Raw genomic sequence first — 21,501 nt, 5'->3', positions numbered from 1 at the left:
GACATGAAGTCCTGTCGGGGACTTGCTGAGTCCAGAAGAGAGGAGGCAAGGGGAGATAGTGGGATCATGATAATATCTAGTTGTGTACTCATATGAGTTTCTCAAAGAAAAAAAAATACGGCTTTTGTTAATTGGATGTATGTTTAGATCTATAGAGCATGGATAACATATCTGCTTATGATTTATGTACAATTATTTATTTTTATTCATAAACAATGTCTTTTACTTTACAAGGAATCTGGGATTATAATTCTAGCCTTGCACATTCTCAGCACAAACTCTAAAAATTATTAGACAAATTGATGTTCTCTTACACATTTTCTACTCGCACACGTTGATAATCAGAAAGTATAGCACCTACTGATACCCCTTCTATTTCTTCTTTTTCCTGAAAATAAAAGAAAAAAATATAAATTAAAGGATAGGCTTGCAGTTTGTATCCCATGTTGAAAATTACACATGAATTGCATACCATCTAAGGAGCCACCATTGACTCAAAATAATTTTCTGCAAATACACATTTAGAAAAAAATTATCTGTACATATATTTTAATCATCTACCCAGTGGCAAGAGAAGTAATCATTCTTTTACTTAAACTTTAACTACAGACCTACTTTCCTGGAGACAGACCTAGAAGCAGTTCCAAAATGTTTTTTTACATTTATATATTTAACAACACTGACATTCAATAGAAACTCCTATGAAAATTTTTTCAGGGACAATATTTCCCCAGATTGAATAATTTCAATAATTTTCACATTAGTACCACACATATATATATTCAGATATACCACACATGGCTTTAATCTAGATTTTTGGTAAAAAGATGAGCAGCACAGAGGTATTGCCTAGTATTCCATATAGAGAATTATAACACAGGCAGAAGGAATCACGTCAGTACAGTCACAGCTGAGGATACCAGCAGGGGCCCATGGGTTAAAGACTTTGCCCAGTACATTCATAAAGGAAATGAAGGAGAATGTAAATTCACATATGATCTTGTTTGCAGATGGCCCAAAGGTAGGATGGATCAAAAGGTAAAGGTAAACCAAGTATAAAGACAATTTAGGAATTTAAAAGAACAGGTCTAAAATATGTAAATAAGTGTAATGTTCTTAACCAAGGGAGGAACAATATACACCACAGATATGAACCAGGGAATGTCATCTGTAATACAGATATAAAGGGAGTTACTAGGGATAATTACCAATAATATCCTGGGTAGAAACTCTCTGAATACATTTAAGAGAAAATCCATCTCTGTATAAGACTGACAGAAGAAATCACTTCAGAGAGATGTCCTCATTGGTAATACATCGGTAATATTGTCAAGTAGTACAACTTGACAATAGCAGTAATAAGTATTTCACAGTAAATAAATCATGCTTCTAGGCACACTGAAATAAACCTGACATGCTGCAATAACAATGTGTCCAAAAAGATACCATAGTAAATAAACAAAGAAATATGAAACAGGAATTTATTCTGCCTTTGGAAATAATGGAAATTTAAAACATACCCATAAAAATAATACAAAAAAATCTTCCCAAACTGCCCCCCCAAATGATTATTTCTGTCAGATAACATTGCAGGAAAAGAGCTATTTTCTTTATTTTACTCTATCAGCAACTTTGTGAGGACACAGGGTTTTAACCTTTCTTTAATTTTCCTCAACATTTTCTTTTCATAGGTCATTGTATTCTTTATAAAAATCAAGGCATTGTGTTCCTTATTAATAGATTATATACTAGTGAAGGTACCAAAAGATCAACATTTTAGTTCTTTTCCTGTTACATATCTCTGAAGTTCTACCCTAATACACAATGAAACAGATATATATATATATCCTTTAATATATATATATATATTATATATAAAATCTGTGCAGGGATTGGAGGTGATTTCCTGTATTCTATTACCTTCTTCTCCTCCCGACCTCTTAAGGCCTTTCCCCCTTTTCATCCTTTCCTTTCTAGCCCTGGCAGCTTAGTATCCAAGTGGATCCCCTAGTAAGGGGAACTGGGACTGTCTCTGACATGAATTCAGTGGCTGGCTCTTTGATCACCTTCCCCTGTGGGGGGAGCAGCCTTACCAGACCACAGAGAAAGATGATCATAAACCCTGTATTCCAGGTTATTGTGAAGGTTAGCACTTTGTCACACCAAGTAAAAGTTTCCTTCCTTCATTATCACAATTGTTATCAACGTTACTACTTCAAAGTTACTTGGGCTACTATTTTTGTCTGTCAAGAACAACTCTTCTTCCTCCTCTTCTCCCCAAGTACCTCAAAAGTCTCACCTCTTTCTTGATTTGACTGAAATAATTCAGCTTCCTGGGCTTAAGCACTACTGCTCATTGTCATTTCTCAACAGTGTTCTATAATCCTGTACACTCAACTCTAGGCCAGTTTTAACACCATTTTATAACAGTACTGAAAATTTGAGAAGTAGTTACAAGTTCTTCTATATCCTTATGCATTCTGAATGTAACTTTAAACTAGGCAAAAGAGACCTTAAAGGATCAAATCTACCCCTGACTGTTATCTGAAGAAAACGTTAACTGGGCTCAGTCACTAACCCTTGACTGCTCTTATCTGGGGAATAAAAAGCCAATAATTCAACAATGAGACACAATCATGGGTTTTTCCTTCATCTAAAACTGATTGCTGACATGCCTAGTTTTATGCAGGCCTGTTGCTGACAGCTATCTATAATTGCTGTGAGATCATGATTACACTACTATATCATGCCCAAAGACAGCATTTCATACGCACCCCTCAATTTCTGACTCTTACATTCTTCCTGCCCCTTCTACCATGTTGTTCTTTTTGCATTACATATCTTGGATCTCTTCTGCCACGTGTTTTTAAGTAGGTAAGCAGGACCAGGAAGAGTTCTTTTTTACAAAGCAGTCCTCAAAACCAATCAAGGAGCTCTTGTTCGCTCTTATAACACACATTCTGCCGTTACATCAGTGAGCACATCTTGCCTAGTGGGGTTAGTGCTGTAGTCCAGAGGGTTTTCATCTGTGCAAGACTATTTGTTCTGGTGCCAATCCTTGTGACCTCACCAGCCAGCACTGCATTACTGGTCCACCCAACTCATCCCAATGGGAGTACTCAAGGCCTACTCTGACTTTTTCATCTGCTCTTTCCTTTGTTACTCCTTTCTATCCTGCCCATTTTCTTTTTCATACTACCTGAAATTAAACACCACCTATTTATGGATTTGCCCCTCACATGTTTGTTTGCAGTTCTTTGAAAAAAGGTATCACTGTGGCTTTTACCCAAGAAAAGCCTACATAAATGTGAATCAGTAGATGACTATAATTTAATAAAATTGGCCATGAAAAATTAGTGTTTCTATACTTCTACAACCACCTACAACAAAACTAAAAAAGATAATATTATGTAACACATAAGATAGATAGATCTTTGTTTTAAGTCAGTGAAACATAGGTTAACAAACCAGTAGGGAAAAATGACAAAATTATAACAATATGAAATTTTAAGAGAATACATACAAATGATGCCAAGACTTCTTAAAAATAAAAGTTGAAACTAAACAAATTTTATAAAATAAATACTTATGTTTTACAATATAAAGAACATTCAAAGCTGATAAGGGTATGGCAACTGCATAACTTCCAAATTACCAAGACAGAATAAGAGGTGTGTGTGTGTGTGTGTATGTGTGTGTGTGTGTGTATGTGTGTGTGTATGTGTGTGTATTTTGAGTAATTTCCCAATTGATTAAGAAAACAATAATGTGATGTTTGAGGAAGTATACAATAAAACAGCAAAAATGAAATGGTGATATTGGGAAATAATTATTATCTTATGATGTATTTTTGTTTCTTTTTCTGTGGCTATATATTTCTATGTTTTTGATTCTATGCATATTTCATTTACCTAGGTTTGTATCGTAAATAGTTTTATATCTTTATATCTTCAGAAAATACATTTTTAATGACTATTGATTTTTCTCTTCATAGTATACTATGATTCATTCAACTATTCCTGTTATTTGGAATTTTAGGATTTTCTAGCCTTTGTTCAAATTATATGTACAATATAAATTTAATGAATATCCTCATATAACTGGTATACAGCTACTTTCATGGAATATATTTCTTTTCATTTTTTGTCTCAAATTATATTTTATTTATTTATTTTATCATTTACTTATTTTATTCATTTTACATCCTTGTAGTCCCTTCCTTCCTCCCCTACCAGTCCCATCCTCTCTCCCTATCCCCTCCCCCTGCCCTTTTCCATAGAAAAGAGGAGCTCCCTTTCCCATCCAGCCTAGCTCATCAAGTTGCATCAGGGGTTGAATTTGTCCTATTCGTCTGGGGCCTGTCAAGGCAGTCCTGCCAGGAGAAAGTGATATAAAGCTGTCACTGTCTGATGCAGTGCCCACTTCCCTTACTACAGTACCCACTTGAAGCCTAAGCTACCATCTGCTACATATTTGTAGAGGGCCTAGGTGCAGTTCAGGCATGGTCCTTGTTTGATGCTTTAGTCTTAGCAAGCCCCTCTGGGTCCTGGTTAGTTGGCTTTGTTGTTTTTCCTGTGGAGCTCCTGAAACTTCCAGGTCCTTTTCTCTTTCCTCTCACTATCCCCAAGACTCCCTAACCATCTATGTCCTGGTAACTTGGGAGGTAAAATTATTCACTTGTTTACCAAAAACCAATTTTAAAAGTCTGAGTGTGCCTTATACTATATTCAGACTAGAGAAACATTTAAACATATCAAAGGGTATCATTGGAAATTAAAATTTTGTGGTAATGAATACAGGGGTTATCCTAGACTGTGTGACATGTCTATGTAGAGCCTAAAGGACTACAAATAAGGACTATCTTGACAGACAATAACATCATGAACTACTTATTCATCTAATTTCGGTTTCTTGAGGCAAAGGCTCATGTATCTCATGATGCCCTCAAGCTCCTCCTGATCTTCCATCTCCAAGATGCTGGGATTATAGGCATGTACCATCTTATCTAACTCAGGGATATTTACTTTTAAAGATAAAAATTGTACTGCAAATACAAAGCAGTCAGAATTGTCAACTGCTATCCTGTATCTTCCTTAACATGATATATATATATATATATACACACACCCCAAAGACTTTTTTTTTTTAATCTGGCTGTAAAAGTATAAATAACTTATCTGCTACCAAATCTGAACATATCTAATTGTCAGGCTCCATTTAGTAGCTGCTGCCAAGCCTTCTATATTAAGCAAATTGTAGACTCTTAAAATAGCATTAGAGCTATTTTAAGCTTGGAGAGAAGTATAAACATAGATCTGTTCATTCAGGGTTATAACCTAATCCTCAAGAATTGTTAAATATTGTTTAAAAGGGTATATGAAGAATATTTACATTCAAGGCTAGAAGTGGATCCTTCTGTGAATGGTAGCTAATGCTGTGTGTCCTTATTCACAAACAAAGCTCTAGACAGAGATGAAGGCAGGTGATCACACAGGAGCAGTGATAATCTTAAATTGAGAATAATACAGGTTTAAAAGTAGAAATCTAAAACCAAGTTAAGATTTTGTTCATTAATGTTCACTTGTCTCAGTGCTGAATATTTGGCTCATGAAAGTCCTAGCCTGGAAACAAGCTGTCCAGTTTTATAAATGAGAGTGAGGCCTACTTATTCTACAGATGAGAAGATAGGCATTTTGTATTTATCAGAGATATTATTTTCTTTGAAAAATGCCTGTTACCAGTATTATTCTGTTAATGAGTTCTTGTCTGTTGGGAAAAAAAAATGATCTACTGAATGTAAAGTGTTTTTCATCTGAAAGGCATTCTAACTTTGTTAGTATGAATCATTCATTAAAGACAGACTCTTGCGTTATCCTCTAAGTGGCAATATTTGGACTTCTGGTAACAGTATTATTGAGTAAGAAACTCTTATGAATGTCAATGATGCTCTGCAGCCTAGGTAACTAAAACAGATATTAATATGGCTGAGGAAGTACTATTTGTTTTTTTCTTTAAACTGCTCATTCTTCATTTAGTCTAGATAAATAGATACCTACAGAAGCATACCAATTAAATGAAATACTTCTAAATGAGACACATAGAATTCCCAAATAAACTTCATAAAAATATTTTCTAAGTTAAAAAATTATTATTTTTCTTTGCATGATCAATAGCAACATTCTAGTATGGAAAAAAATTTCACCATCTGGCACTGTCCCATTAAACGCTGAACTCAAGATGGAATATTATTAGGTCACTAATTTGCTGTATTATCATCTCCTTTTGTGAGAGTTCTCAATTAAATATGGGAAAAGTTGTTAAGGCTGAAAATTAAATGACAAAGAAATTGCAGAAGATAAAAATAATTTGCCAATTACTTCCATCTAGAAACCGACAATACATTATTTTACTTTTGCTTCTTTTGTGATAGTGGGACATCACCTGAGCCCAAACATTCTTTACATTATCCAATTGAACAGAAGGGTAGAATTGTAGGTGCTTTTCTTTTTTAAGGCCCAAGGCATTTTTGTTGACAGGGTATAGTACTTTAGGGTTAATGATTTGAAGAAGCTCCTCTGTTACTTACTTGTCATATTGCTGTGACAGGTGTACCTGACAAAAGCCACTTCAGTTGTACAAGTTTACATTCCCACCAGCAGTGGAGGAGGGTTCCCCTTTCTACACATCCTCTTCAGCTTGAGTTCTGATCTTGGCCATTCTGATGTGTGTGAGGTGGAATCTCAGGGTTGTTTTGATTTGCATTTCCCAGATGAGAATGGATGTTGAGCATTTTTTAAAGTGTTTCTTTGCCATTCGATATTCCTCTGTTTTTCATGAGAATTCTCTGTTTAGCTCTGTACCCCCTTTTTTAATTGGATTACTTGGTTTGTTGGTGTTTGACTTCTTGAGTTCTTTATATATTCTAGATATTAGTACTCTCTCAGGGTGATAAATATGGATCTATTTGCATTTTTCTACATGCAGACATCCAGTTAGACCAGAACCATTTGTTGAAGAGGCTATCTTTTTTCCACTGTATGATTTTTGTCTTCTTTGTCAATAATCAAGTGTCCGTAGATGTTTGGGTTTATTTCTGGATCTTAGATTTGATCCTATTAATCAACCAGTCTGTTTCTATGCCAATACCATGCCGCTTTTATTACTATTGCCCTAAAGTACAGCTTGAGATCAGGGATTGAGATACCTCCAGAAGATCTTTTATTCTACAGGACTGCTTTAGCTATTCTGGGTTTTTTGTTTTCCCATATGAAATTGAGAAACTGGCACTTTTTCAGAAAATAAGGAATAATTCTACCTCAAGATCCAGCTATACACTCCTGGGCATACAGTGGAAAGATGTTCAACCATATAACAGGGATATTTGTTCAACCATGTTCTTAGCAGCTTTATTCGTAATAGCCAGAATCTAGAAACAACCTAGATATCCCTCAACTGAAGAATAAATACAGAAATTGTACATTTACACAATGAAATACTTTTCAGCAATGAAAAACAAAGAAATAATGAACTTTGCAGGCAAATGATGGGAACTAGAAAAGATCATCCTGAGTGAGGTAACCCAGATGCAGAAAGACACACATGGCATATGCTCACTTATAAATGAATATCAGCCATATAATATAGGATAAACATACTAAAATCTGTATACCTAAAGAAGCTAAACAACAAGGAGAACCCTAAAGATGAGGCCTAATCCTCACTCAGAAGGGCAAAGAAGATAGATATTAGAAGTAGAAGAAGACAAAGAACAGGACAGGTGCTTTCCACAGGGGCCCTCTGAAAGACTTGGATACCCATCAGCGTATCTAAGCAAATGCTGAGACTCATAGCCAAACTTTGGGAAGAGTGCAGAGAATCTTATGGAAGAAAGGGAGATAGAAAGACCTAGATGGGACAGAAGCTCCACAAGGAGACCAACACAGCCAAAAAAGCTGTGCTCAGGGGGTCCTGCAGAAACTGATGAATCAACCAAGGACCATGCATAGAGAGAACCTAGACCCCCTGCTCAAATGTAGCCCATGACAGTTAAGTCTCTACATGGGATCCCTAGTAAGGGGAACAGAGATTGTCTCTGACATGGACTCAGTGGCCAGTTTTTGATCACCTGCCCCTGGTGAGGTGCCCTAACTAGACCACAGAGAAAGAGGATCCAGACAGTCCTGATGAGACCTGATAGGCGAGGGTCAGATAGTAAGGGAGGAGGACCTCCCCTATCAGTGGGCTAGGGGAGATACATAATGTGGAATACATGCTCTATTACTCATCTCAAGATCTAGCATTATCATTTTCAAAACTTATTTTTCTTTTACTTTTTGAGATTATAATATAATTGTATCTGTAATGAAAGAAAGAAAGAAAGAAAGAAAGAAAGAAAGAAAGAAAGAAAGAAAGAAAGAAAAGGAGCCGGGAAATGGCTTGGGCTTCTGAAACTTCCAAGCCCACCCACAAAAACACACATTTTCCAACAAAGACAAACTTCTCAATACTTCCCAAATATTTCTACCAACTGGGGACCGAAAATTCAAATATATAAGTTTATGGGTTCCATTTTCTTTCAAACCACTACAGAAGCTGCGTATATCAATGTATCTTAAGGTCCTCTGAACTGTAGAAATTAATTTTCCCAACTTCTTATTAAATTTTTCTAACTTCTATCAAGACCAAGTATTGACAAAATGACCAGCCAACCAGCTCATGCCAGTTAAAGAATTACGTTGCTTTGGGGGTAAGCTTGTAATATTTTGTTGTCAATATGGAAAACCAGACTTTCTGTTTCAATTACTGAAGAAATGAAATTTTGGTGCTGCATTAAAGGACTTTGTATATGGCTAGTTACATTGAAACTTTACCATCATTACATGAGTTATTAGACAGACTAAAAAATTAATGTAGAAAAGACTAGGTGAAAAGAATAAGAAAGCGAACAAGTGAGGTTTAAAACGGCCAAGAAAAAGTAACTGTAAATATCAACAAAAAATTGTAGCAGGGTGCTGCAAGATGGCTCACTCAGCAAAATGTGTGCCCTGGGAATGTGAAGACCTCAGTTTAAATCTCCAGAACCAATGTAAAAAGCCTTCTGTGGTGGTCTATTCTTGTAATCCCTAATGATGAGATGAGAGACAAGGACAGACAGATAGATTCCTAGAGCTCTGTAGGCAGGAAGCCTAGCCTGCTCTGTGATCTTCCAGGTCAATAAGACATCCTGTCTCAAACAAAATTAGGAGGCTCCCGAAAAATAACATCCTGGGTTGTCCTCAAACTTCCACAGGTGGCATAAATATGTACATATATGTATTTATCCACAAGAGCAAATAGAGAAACACCAACAAAATTAAAATAAGCAGAATATAAAAAAAGCAATATAAGTCATGGTTTCTAGCCTTAAGTAGCTGGATTAAAATATGTGAATATATCTTTAATGATAAAAAGTAGTATTGCAAATATTTCTGTGAGTGGATACAAACTATATAGAATAAAACAAAATATTTTATATAATTAAAGTTTACTAATTTTCAACTAAATGCTTTAAAATAAACAGGCAATTCAAATTATGAATACTTTATAAAATCTACAAATGCAATAAATTGTCTTGACTGATCTAGATTTTTGATAATGATAACTAGTCATGGAAGATTTGCCAGTATGTCTAAATTTTTTAGATTTCAGTGTCCTCAGTGGAAAATAAGGGGTTTAAGATTCTTTTACTATCTATTATTCTAATATTGAATATTCCTTTCCATGGAAACTACTAAACTTTTCAGTCCTAAGAATGAGAACAACATGACTTTCAATAAACAAAATAAGAGAAATGCTTTTTGTGATTTATGGTAAAAGGCATTTAGCAAATTGCACAATAGTTATTATATCCATGAAGATAAGACTTCTCAATTATGGGTTTTATGTTTCACAAAGCAAAAACGATTATATTATTTTAGATTTTATTATATCCTATGCATATCATTAATGAAAGTAGGAGAAAACCCTGGAGGCTTACTGCCAGATTAAAATGTACAATTATATATAACCATACATCAGCATGCAACATTTATTGTTTGAATTATATGAAACTTGAAATATATCCCCTTATAGATTATTTGTTACTGTTTTGTTAAGAAATCTTTGAGGGAGATAGTTTTCTCTTAAATATTAATTTGGATACTATGCTTTGTTACATAGCATGAGGTTTTCAAGTAGAATGTGAATTATGTTTCAGTGTTAAGAGCCAAATAAAAAGCAAGAGTACTGCAAAGGCCCACAGCCTCAGTGTACTCCACCAGGGAGGCATATTCATTCATTAGAGTGGTGTCATTATCCTCACCAAAGGTAGTGACGCATTAGCTTCTGGTAGATGTATGACTATTACAGGTCAGACCAGTGTAATATTTTACAAACCTATAGTATATAGTGATTTCATTCATTTGGAAATTTCATTTCCTTGTCACAGCCTACCATGAATTCTCCTAAAGACTTGTAGTGTTTCATTTTCCATCTCTAAAAATATTTTATCTGTCCAACTCTCCAACTGTTTAAATTGGTGTGACTACATGTGCTTTCTTCAATTTTACATTCTCACTTCTTATCCAGCTATCTTTGGGGGTTCAGCAAAAAGAAAATTAGTGATAATGCTTTCAATTTAATTAGTATATTACATACACTGTAATTATTAGCGGGAAATGTTATATTAATGAATGTAAAAGTTAGCAGTAAATTACCTTGTAGCCATTATCAATTTCCCAAGCTACTGCTCCTTAAGATAACCCTCTCCCTATGGTCCTTCCGGTAATTTCTCTTTGCCTGATAAACATGATGATTAAATAGCACACAGAGTAAACCTTTGATACTTTTTAAATTAAATCCATGCCCAGCCTAAGGGCTGTGTCTGATTTCAACTAAATGTGTCAGTTAATCAGATAAAAAAATTATCAGTAACTCAAAGAAACAGCAGCCTTAGGCTTCATCAGCGCCAGGGAAGGCTGAACAAAGTAAGACATTCAGACAATATCACATTATGTACAAAGGTTACTGATAAGCCTAGAACTAAACAGTGTTGCCTACCAATGAAGCAATGTCTGAGAAAAATGTTATGTTCAACATCTAAATTACCTCTTACATTTTAAGAATATATGTAACAAAGAGAAAGACTAAGATTATTTTATACATATACTTGCATAAACATGCACATAGCATACATATGTATATATAAATATATATGAATGATTCAATATAAAAAAGTGAAAAGTATAGAATATATTTAGAATGTGGGACTCTTAAATGGCCTTATCAGAGGGATTTCCCTGTAAAAGAACTTCAGAGCAACACTTCTTTCACTAGGCTGATTCAATATTTAGACAATAAAGACCAGTACTTTGTGGTTTGTTGAAGAAAGGTACATAAGGATTCAAGGCCATGAATCTGCAGTTTTGCAGAGTGCCTCAAATGAACCATGTATAATTTTATCAGTTTTCTTTTATATCTGGGATAGACAATAACCTCAGCAAAAACTTCATGTTAATTAAGATTGTTTTAATCTGTAACAATGAACAATGAATCATTTGTGGTTTTACTAGCTAAGACAATGTGCAATACCAAAGTAAGTGCTGACTTTTAGTAAGAGGGTTGAAAAGGCTCTGCTATAATTCCAGATTTTGAAAAACCCTTAAACTTTCAGAGAATATTACAATTTTTCAGAGCATTCACAGATTCCTAATTAAGATTGCTTTAACTATAAATATACTGTTCTAAGCAGTATAAAAGACAGCTATTTTATAAACTGATATATCAGTTTCCACTGCAAGGAACTAACTAAATCTGAAAAGAATAGAAAATTATCTTTGAAAGACATAATGGGCAGAAGCTATGAACAATCAATTTAAAAAGCAGAACAGAAATTCTAAGCCCTCGGACAAAGAAAGTTTCAAATTAATACCCCACCATCTTTATTCTGCTCTATTAGGATCAGATAACATTTCAGCTGTGACAAGACTCTCATTACTCTTCATCAAGTGCAACTTGAAGTATGAAGACCAGTGACAGAGGAGAACCCTGCGCTTTTGAGTACACACAAACACTGGGTATTCACGGTAACTCAGGAAGTCCACCTCTTTCACCTTACTTCCCAGGGGTGGATATGGACGACTGCGACATAAGAGTTTTGATGCCCATCACACTGAGGGCTTTAACACAGACCCACTGAGGTCAGCTTTTAGTCAGGAGGTCTCTGAGATGCAGAGAAAGTGATGCTCCTTTCTTATCTATTTTGAGCAGTATTCTTTTTAGGAAATGCTTTGGCAAATGGTGATCTATTAAGGAAGGACTAACCTTGATTAAAGCTGAATGAATACTTCATTAAGACTTCTGTAAATCTGAGTTCATTAAGCAGTAACTTAAAAGCTGTTTTTGGGTTAAGGGATGGAAATCAAACTGGTCAAGAAGTAGTAGCTTCAGACTGCCACTAGCCTTTGTGGTCTTCTCACACAACATGGGCGTTAGTGACCAGTGCTCCCCTTGACACCTGCATCCCTCACAGTAACAGTCACAAGGCTGTCTCCTCATAAACCGTAAGGGTGTTGGAAAGCCACTGTCATGGGGTGGCTACAAAAGCAGGCACTTTCCAGCTATTCTTGTGTCAACAGGTTATCCAAATAAAAAGCAGTGATTTGTCAGTCTTGCAAACTATACGTAGAAGGAACAATTTTAAATTTCCATCAAAAAGTTACCTAAAGTATTTCAGTTTTACTATAATAATAATATTATGGCTGTCCTTTCAAATTAGCCAAAGGGCAGAAGAAACGGGTTGGTGGTTAAGAACACTTGCTGCCTTTGCAGCAGACTGGAGTTCTGTTCATATCAGGAGGCTTACAACTACCTGAAATTTCAGTTTCAGGGATTTACACACACACACACACACACACACACACACACACACACACACACACACTTTAAAAAATTAGGCCAAAGAAAAATGAGGTCACTTATTTAAATAACATATTTACTACTGGATTTTATACACTATACCTTCTTCAATATATCTCCCCCCAAAAAGTTGGTATGGTTTTGAATTTAACAAACTAAATTTAACGGAAAGGTGTTGGGAAGCCATTCCCTTGGGAGTGGCTAAAACAGGCGGATCCCTGTACTTCTTCCTCTCTCATATTCTCTCTTGTCTAAGGCCCTCAACTGAGTCTCAGAGGATGAAAGGCTTTACCAGATGCTGGCACACTGATCGCCAGTGTTCCATCCTCCAGAACTGTGAGAAACAATTTCTTTTCTTTATAATTTAACATAATTTTCCTCTAAGAACTAAGATGATAAAATTTAATTTGGCATGCAACAATTGAAATAAATCAGTATTAAACTTGCACTAAAAATAAACCTTGGCCTGGCACTGTGGCATATGCCTGTAATCCCAGAACTCTGGGAGGCAGAGGCAGGTGGATCTCTTTGAGTTTGAGGTCTACAAAGTGAGTCTGGGACTGTCAAGTTTTCACAGAGAAACCTTGCCTCCAAAAACCAAAACCAACCAACCAACCAAATAAATATTTAAAAAACTTAATTAAAAAACAAAAACTTAAATGTTTATGTGCATACAGTGGGAGTGGGGAGTTCATGAGGAAAAGTTAATCCTAGAAATTTTAAATTTTACCCTTAGGCCATATTTAAGATACCAAGTTTATAGCCACATTAGGGAAAACAATGTCCCACCTAAAGTAGATGACTATTGGAAAACATTTTGATTTTTCTGTGGTTTTTCCTTTTAAAACAATAGCATTTACAGAGCACTTGTTATAGAAAATTAAAGAGTTTTAAGATTCTTAGGAGGTAGTGCTTTAAATACATTCCTTTCAAGATATTTTCAACTTGATGGGTTTATCTGGTTATAACCCTATCACAAGTCAAGGAATACCTACATAAAGAACTTTCATGTATGGAATATAAGAATACTAGAGACTCAAAACCGAGCAAAAATTTCAATAGATATTCCACTAAAAATATAATGGGTAATATGTATAAGAAAATATACTCAGAAATGATAGCAGATTGAAACTGCACGTCCATGTTTATTCTCAAGGACGTTAACTATACATGTTGCTGATTGGGAAAGTACATCTGTCACCCTCCAAAGGTTAAGAATTTAAAGTGGGAGTGGTCAGAGAGATAGCTTAGTGGTTAAGTGCACTTGCTACTCCTACAGAGGACCCAAGTTCACTTTCCAGCATCCATCTCTATCTTCAGTTCCAGGGGTTACAAGCCCTCTTCTGATCTATTTTGGGACCTGGTATGTGTAAGGTACACAACACATATTCAGGCAAAACACTTACATAAAATAAAACTAAATCTGAAAAAAAATATTGTAAAAAGAATTTCAAAACAATAAACCACATTTTAAAAGTCTGACAATTCCTTAAGGATTGAAGTAGAAATTTACCAGAGTATAACGAACAGTTTCATATGTTTTCTATCTAAAAACAACAAAAATTCCATATACTTTATGTAAATATTCATAGAATTATTTACAGAAAGCACAACTGAAAATGATTTAATTGTTCACTAACTGGTAAATGGACAGAAAAAAATAATAAATAAGTCTGTTTAACAAAATGCATCAGGAAGAAAAAGAGTACTGTGTGTACAGCAAGCACGGACTCTAAAAACACTAGACCTAAAGATGTCAGGTAAAGTACTCTGCATTGGGAGAGCTCATTTACTTGAAATGTTCAGAAAAGGGAAATCTCTACAAAAGAAAGCAAACTCATGGTTCCCTAACGTGAGATATAGACCAAGACTGACTAAATATAGATGCATGACCCCTTTAGGTAGAAATACTGAGATGCTGAAATATTTTTGTATAGCTTAGTGTTTCTATACAAATTATACATATGCTCCCACATATGTAAAAACACATCTTGGGTATTTATATATACTTAATCCGAGGTAAGTGCTACGTAAGCAGACATTGCACTATATTGTTTGCCGTTTCAGAAATGACAAGGAAGTCTATACACCTAACAGACCCTAGCTGGAGGCTCACTAAAATAAGATCTAATCTCAAGTAACCATGGGTAGATTCCAACTCCTTATGAATTGCTTGATGGAGAGTGGCGGGTTCTGAGGGGGCATAGCTACAGAAATGGATCTTCTCAAAGACCTTCAGGATTCTGAGTTCATTTTGCTGGACTACTGATTTTTGCTAAGACCCCTTGTCTTGCTTACAGATGAATGTCTTCATCATTCCTTTTTCTCATCTGTTGTTATTTAATTCTTAAAACACTCCTCTATGCTAGACATGAAATTATATCAGTCATAAAGATGCACAAGCTGAAGCATACAAAAGTCAAATCGATTGTTTAAAGTCACACAGCCAGTAAGTATCAGCGACAATAGCAGTAGTCTATTTTACAGGTATCTGAAACTGGAACTAAGGAACTAAGTGAGTCTAAGACAGACTTTTAAAGGATACAAAGTCTTGGAAAGCATAGGGCAGCTGTGTTTTCTTCCATTTCATCTAAATATCTGAGAAAGCCAGACTATTCAAATAAAACGGGAGAGATCAGCAAAAAGAAACACAGTTGATGAAAAAAAGAAAAGATCTAATGCCAGATCTCACATTAATAAAATTCTGTCTAGCTTTTAACACACACACACACACACACACACATATATATTTAAGCTGGGTTTAGTGGAACATGCCTGTAATGCCAGCATGTGGTAGGTGGAGGCAGGATGATCAGGAGTTCAAAGCCATCCTCTGCCTCATGCACAATTCAAGGCCTATCTGTGGTAAAAGAGATCCAGCTTCACAAAATACAAATTAATATTCATCATCATCATCATCACCATCACCGTCAACATCATCAATCCTTATTCTCATCATCACCTAAAATCTTGAACTAGATTAACTTTGTCATGGCACCTGCACAGAGAGTCCAATTAATACATTACTTAAAGGAAGAATTTTGTATATATAAAATATTTATTAGACCATTGGCTAAACTTATTTTCTGAAAATGTGCAGAGAAGAAAATTTCATTTTACTCATATTGAAACTTTAAGTAGTCAGAAAAATATCTATGCAGCAAAAGTATTTGCAACTATCTCCTCAACATAACATAAAAATGGAAAGTACATGTGTGAGCATGCATGCACTCATGAGCATGCGCAGGTACATACACATACACACACATTTTCTTTTTTTGAGTTAAAAAGACTAATAATGACTATCACTGAAAAAAGTAGCAAAGGCATTTTTGGAAAATAAACTTTAAGAAAACTTCTGAAAATACCTAAGCCCAGAAGGAAAGCCCTTTACGCAGAAGGGGCACCCAAACTTAAAGAAAAGAGCCCAGGGCTAAAAGAAGATGATTTGAGTAATTATCTCCTTACTCAGCCTCAGTCTATACCAGGCTCACTGGTGCTTTTTCAACTGCATGTCAGTCTTTGTCCTAATTTGCACTTCGCTTAGCAGTAAAGTCTGAGAGCCCTGTGGCTCCTACTCCACTGGGGAGGGAGCAGGGCAGAAGAGAATAGCTGAATTGTTAGTTATAAAGAAAAAGGCCGAAGATTCGGTAAGAAAGGGCGCAAGAGGCACAAATGCGCTATAAAGAAAAAGGCCGAAGATTCGGTAAGAAAGGGCGCAAGAGGCGCAAATGCGCTATAAAGAAAAAGGCCGAAGATTCGGTAAGAAAGGGCGCAAGAGGCGCAAATGCGCTATAAAGAAAAAGGCCGAAGATTCGGTAAGAAAGGGCGCAAGAGGCGCAAATGCGCTATAAAGAAAAAGGCCGAAGATTCGGTAAGAAAGGGCGCAAGAGGCGCAAATGCGCTATAAAGAAAAAGGCCGAAGATTCGGTAAGAAAGGGCGCAAGAGGCGCAAATGCGCTATAAAGAAAAAGGCCGAAGATTCGGTAAGAAAGGGCGCAAGAGGCACAAATGCGCTATAAAGAAAAAGGCCGAAGATTCGGTAAGAAAGGGCGCAAGAGGCACAAATGTGCTATAAAGAAAAAGGCTTGCCGTAGATTCAATAAGAAAGGGCGCAAGAGGCACAAATGTGCTATACTCCCTCAGTGCAACACAAAATTCCTTAAGTCTATTTGACCAAAAAAAGGAACAATTATGAACTACAATGTTTTCAAGCCATATGTGACCACACAAAGCTACATAGTGATAGCAATCTGTTGTAGCAACATCTCATTTTCTTTACATCTAGGATTATACAAAAGAATATATTCTTGTAATAAATTCATGTGTGCTGCTTCATTCATGCTGTTTTATTCGGAATTTCTCCTCTTTGAGATAGCCTCCTGAGATATGCATCTCATTTTCATGAAGGTCCCGGGGAGACTTAAGCATACAGTGTTTACTTCAGTATGATAGCAACAACATATTGCAGAACATTTCATCTAAAATAATAATAGAAAACGTTGAACCATCTTTCCATTTGGAAAAACATATCTGGAAGAATGTAATGTCTGACGAAAGTCACATTGCTTAAACACATTGTGCTATCTAGGCTTGCATAGGAAATTTAAAGACACACACACACACATACCACAATTTTCAAGAGTTGAAGACTTACAAAAGGCCACATGAAAATAGGCAAAAAAAGTTAATGTAGTATATTCATATAGTACCTAGCAAAGAGCAAATAAAATTAGCTAGCTACCTAGACCACTGATTCTCAACATATGGGTTGAAACCCTGTTGGGGAACAAATGACCTGTTTTACTAGGGTTCCCTAAGATGATCAGAAAACAGATTTTATATTATGATTTGTAACAGTAGCAAATTACAGTTATGGAGTAGCAATGAAAACAATTTTATGGTTGGGGTCACCACAAAATGAACGGTATTAAAGAGTCACAGCTTTAAGTAAGCTAAGAACCACTATCCCAGAAAAAGTAACAAAACAGACCACTTAAGTAGTTTCCTAAAGCAAACTGAACTATTCTTCAGTGTAATTTTCAATTAGTCATCTGACTTGTCACAATCAACATCAACTATAAGATCATAATATTAAAATTTTTCTAGACAAGAATGTATGTATGTCCATATATGCATAAGTCTCTATAAATATAAATCTATGTCTGTGCATATTCACATATGCTATATTAATACAGGCATATAAAATAATTTACTATAGGATACTGGCTTGCATGATAACAGGGACTGAAAAATTCCATAATTTACTATCTAAAAGCCAGGAACAAATGAAGACAAGGAATCAGTCTGAATGACTGACAGCCAGTGAGGCAATGCTTCTTCTCTCCAAAGAGCTGATACAGATTTTCATCCAAGTCTAAAAAGTAGAGACTGGGCAGCTCAAGGGGCAGGATAGGGATGGCGTCCAGCTCATAGGGATAGGGTAGAGGATGGCCAAATTCTTTTTTTTTTTTTCTTTACTTTATATTGTACTTAGGCTTTCAAAGAATTAGATTCTGTCCACTCACAGTGGGAAGGGCAATGTTCCATACAGTTTATCATATTAAATGCTAATATTTTCCAGATATGTGCTTTCTGGGCACATATTAGAACATCTATCAGCTATTAAATGAAAACTTATCTATCACATGCTGGAATTTAATTCACTGATGTTCCTTTCTTCTTTGTGGGTCACAGTGATCTTTGGGAATTGAATTTCCTAAGAGTCAGAAATATTTTCTCCTTAAAAGGATGATTTCTGGCACTCACAACTGAGAGATCATTCTGGATTTGGAAGCATTGCCAGCAATCATCAAATTGTTAGTAAGCACATTCTATAAAGCATTTTGCATATATGAGGCATATTCTTTTATTTTTTATTAACAAATCAAAAGAGATGCTCAACGTCCTTAGCCATTAGAGAGATCAAATCAAAACGATCCTGAGATTTCACTTTACACCTATAAGAATGTCTAAGATCAAAAACTCAGGTGACAACACATGCAGGAGAGGTTGGGGAGAAAAGGGAACCCTCCTCCACTGCTGGTGGGAATGTAAACTTGTACAACCTCTTTGAAAATCAATCTGGCTCTTTCTCAGACAATTAGGAATACTGCTTCCTCAAGATCCAGCTATACCACTCCTAGGCATATATCCAAAAGATGCTCAAGTACACAACAAGGACATTTGCTCAACCATGTTTATAGCAGCTTTATTTGTAATAGCCAGAACCTGGAAACAACCCAGATGTCCATCAACAGAGGAATGGATACAGAAATTGTGGTACTTTTACACAATGGAATACTACTCAGCAATGAAAAACAAGGAAAGCATGAAATTTGCAGGCAATTTGTGGGATCTAGAAAAGATCATCCTGAGTGAGGTACCCTAGAAGCAGAAAGACACACACAGTATATATTCACTTATAAGTGGGTACTAGACCTGTAAGATAGGATAAACATACTAAAATCTGTACACCTAAAGAAGATAAACAAGAAAGAGGACCCGGAGTAAGATGATCAATCCTCACTTAGAAAGATAAATGAGATGGACACTCGAAGTAGAAGAAAACATGTAACAGTAAAGAAGTTTATTGCAGAGGGCCTCTGAAAGACTCTACGTATCAAAGCAGATGCTGAGACTCATAATCAAACCTTTGGCAGAGTGCAGGGAATCATATGAAAGAAGGGGGAGTTAGTAGGACCTGGACAGGACAGGAGCTCCACAAGAACCAAATATATCAGGGCACAGGGGTCCTCTATGAGACTGTTTCTCTAACCAAGGACTATATATGGATATAACCTAGAATCCCTGCTCGGATGTAGCTCATGGTAGCTCAGTATCCAAGTGGGTACCCTAGTAAGGGAAACAAGGACTATTTCTGACATGAACTCAATGGCTGGCTCTTTGACCCCCACCCCCCAAGGGAGAAGCAGCTTTGCTAGGCCATAGAGGAGGACAATGCAGCCAGTCCTGAAGATAACTGATAAGCTAGGGTCAGATGGAAGGGGAGGAGGACCTCCCTTATCAGTGGACTTGGAAAGATGCAGGGAAGAGATGAGAGAGGGAAGGTGGGATTGGGAGGGAATTAGGGAGAGGGCTAAGGCTGGGATACAAAGTAAATAACCTGTGATTAATATAAAAAAATAAAAATTATAAAAAAATTGAAGAAGAGGGTTCTTTTTAAAGAACTTTTTAAAGAACATTCAATTTCTAAGAACCATATGGTACTGGGATCTGAACTCTAGCAGGTGGCTCTCAAGTCATCTTGGAACTACAATATAACATTAGAGCAAAGGCATGCAGAGAAATAATATCTTTATTCTGGCTTACTGTGCATACAATAGAACCTTAAAAAGATGGAGCCAAATGTACAAATACTTCAATCTGATTTTTAGTGTGTTATCTTTTACCTAAGAGGGGATATGGTTTTGTCTTCTATCAGGGAAAAAACACACTACCTTAAAGCTATTTGTCTACACATCTTGCATTCATACTTACTGATCAACACTCTCTCATTTGCAATAAAAATGAAACACATTGTGATAATTTTCTGGATTGCAAAACAAATTCACAGCCACAAGAAAACTTAGCTATAATAAATACCTAAATGTATTAAAAAAAAAAAAAACAGTGTGTGTATTATCAGGAGTATATGCAAATGTCACCCCACAAAATAACATAGTCAGAAATCTATGTTATTATTTAGGTTTTATTATAGAACTGGGCGTAAACCTGTAGCCTCCTGTATTTAAGTTTGAGTTCTACCACTAAGCTATGCAATCTTAGGTCAAAAAAGTTTATTTTAAACAATGGCTAGTTCCCAGACTAATCTACTTATTTATTAACATATACCCATGAAAAGTAAAAAAAAAAAAAAAAAAAAGTAGTGGTTGAAATCCTAAAACTTAAGTAAAAGAAACAAAAACAATTATTTAAAAACAACAAGAAAAGCATTGTCTTAGTTTGTGTTTCATTGTTGTGAAGAGACACCGCGACCACAACAACTGCTATAAAGAAATATGTAATTGGGCTGGATTACTGTTTCAGAGATTTCATGGTGGGAAACATGGCATCATACAGAAGAAGAGCTAAAGATTTAGCTGCAGGCAGCATAAGGAGACTGGGCATAGCTTAAGCATAAGAGCCCTCACAGCCTGCCCCATAGTGGCACACTTCCTCCAATAAGGCCACACTTCTAATACTGCCACTCATTATGGTCAAGCATTCAAACACATGAGACTATGGAAACCATACCTATTCAAACCACCCCAGGCATCTGCTTCAATTATTAATAAATAATAATTACAGAAACAATTTTATAGAAAAGAAGCTAAAGAAGTAAAACAGAATATTGTCAGGTACTGAGAAAAACATTTCATGCATTGTCAGGAGTTGTATTGGTTAAGTTTATCCATTCTAGAAATTGACAAATATTAAATATGATTCTGAAATGCTAGTGTTACTACATGGGGTTTAGGCCATGCAATACAACATGACTACTTGAATACAAGTACCAAAGTACACTCACTGCATGGCTGCTCATGGCAGAAGACAGGCAGAGTAGAC

At 35.8% G+C, this 21,501-nt stretch overlaps 1 protein-coding gene across 2 annotated transcripts in view; it reads right to left on the bottom strand.

The window, feature by feature from the left end:
• The window catches only part of Dph6 (diphthamine biosynthesis 6), a 130,925-nt gene that overhangs the window by 56,273 nt on the left and 53,151 nt on the right, over window positions 1–21,501 (bottom strand). For both annotated transcript variants that reach the window (XM_060371435.1, XM_060371436.1), the window contains exon 4: window positions 315–388. In XM_060371435.1, coding sequence (XP_060227418.1) covers window positions 315–388 — 74 coding nt within the window. The remainder of the gene's footprint in view (window positions 1–314; window positions 389–21,501) is intronic.

Source organism: Meriones unguiculatus, chromosome 18, assembly GCF_030254825.1.
Source record: "Meriones unguiculatus strain TT.TT164.6M chromosome 18, Bangor_MerUng_6.1, whole genome shotgun sequence".
NCBI lineage: Eukaryota > Metazoa > Chordata > Mammalia > Rodentia > Muridae > Meriones > Meriones unguiculatus.
The sequence above is the reverse complement of the archived record's forward strand: the minus strand, read 5'-3'. Positions and strand labels throughout refer to the sequence as shown.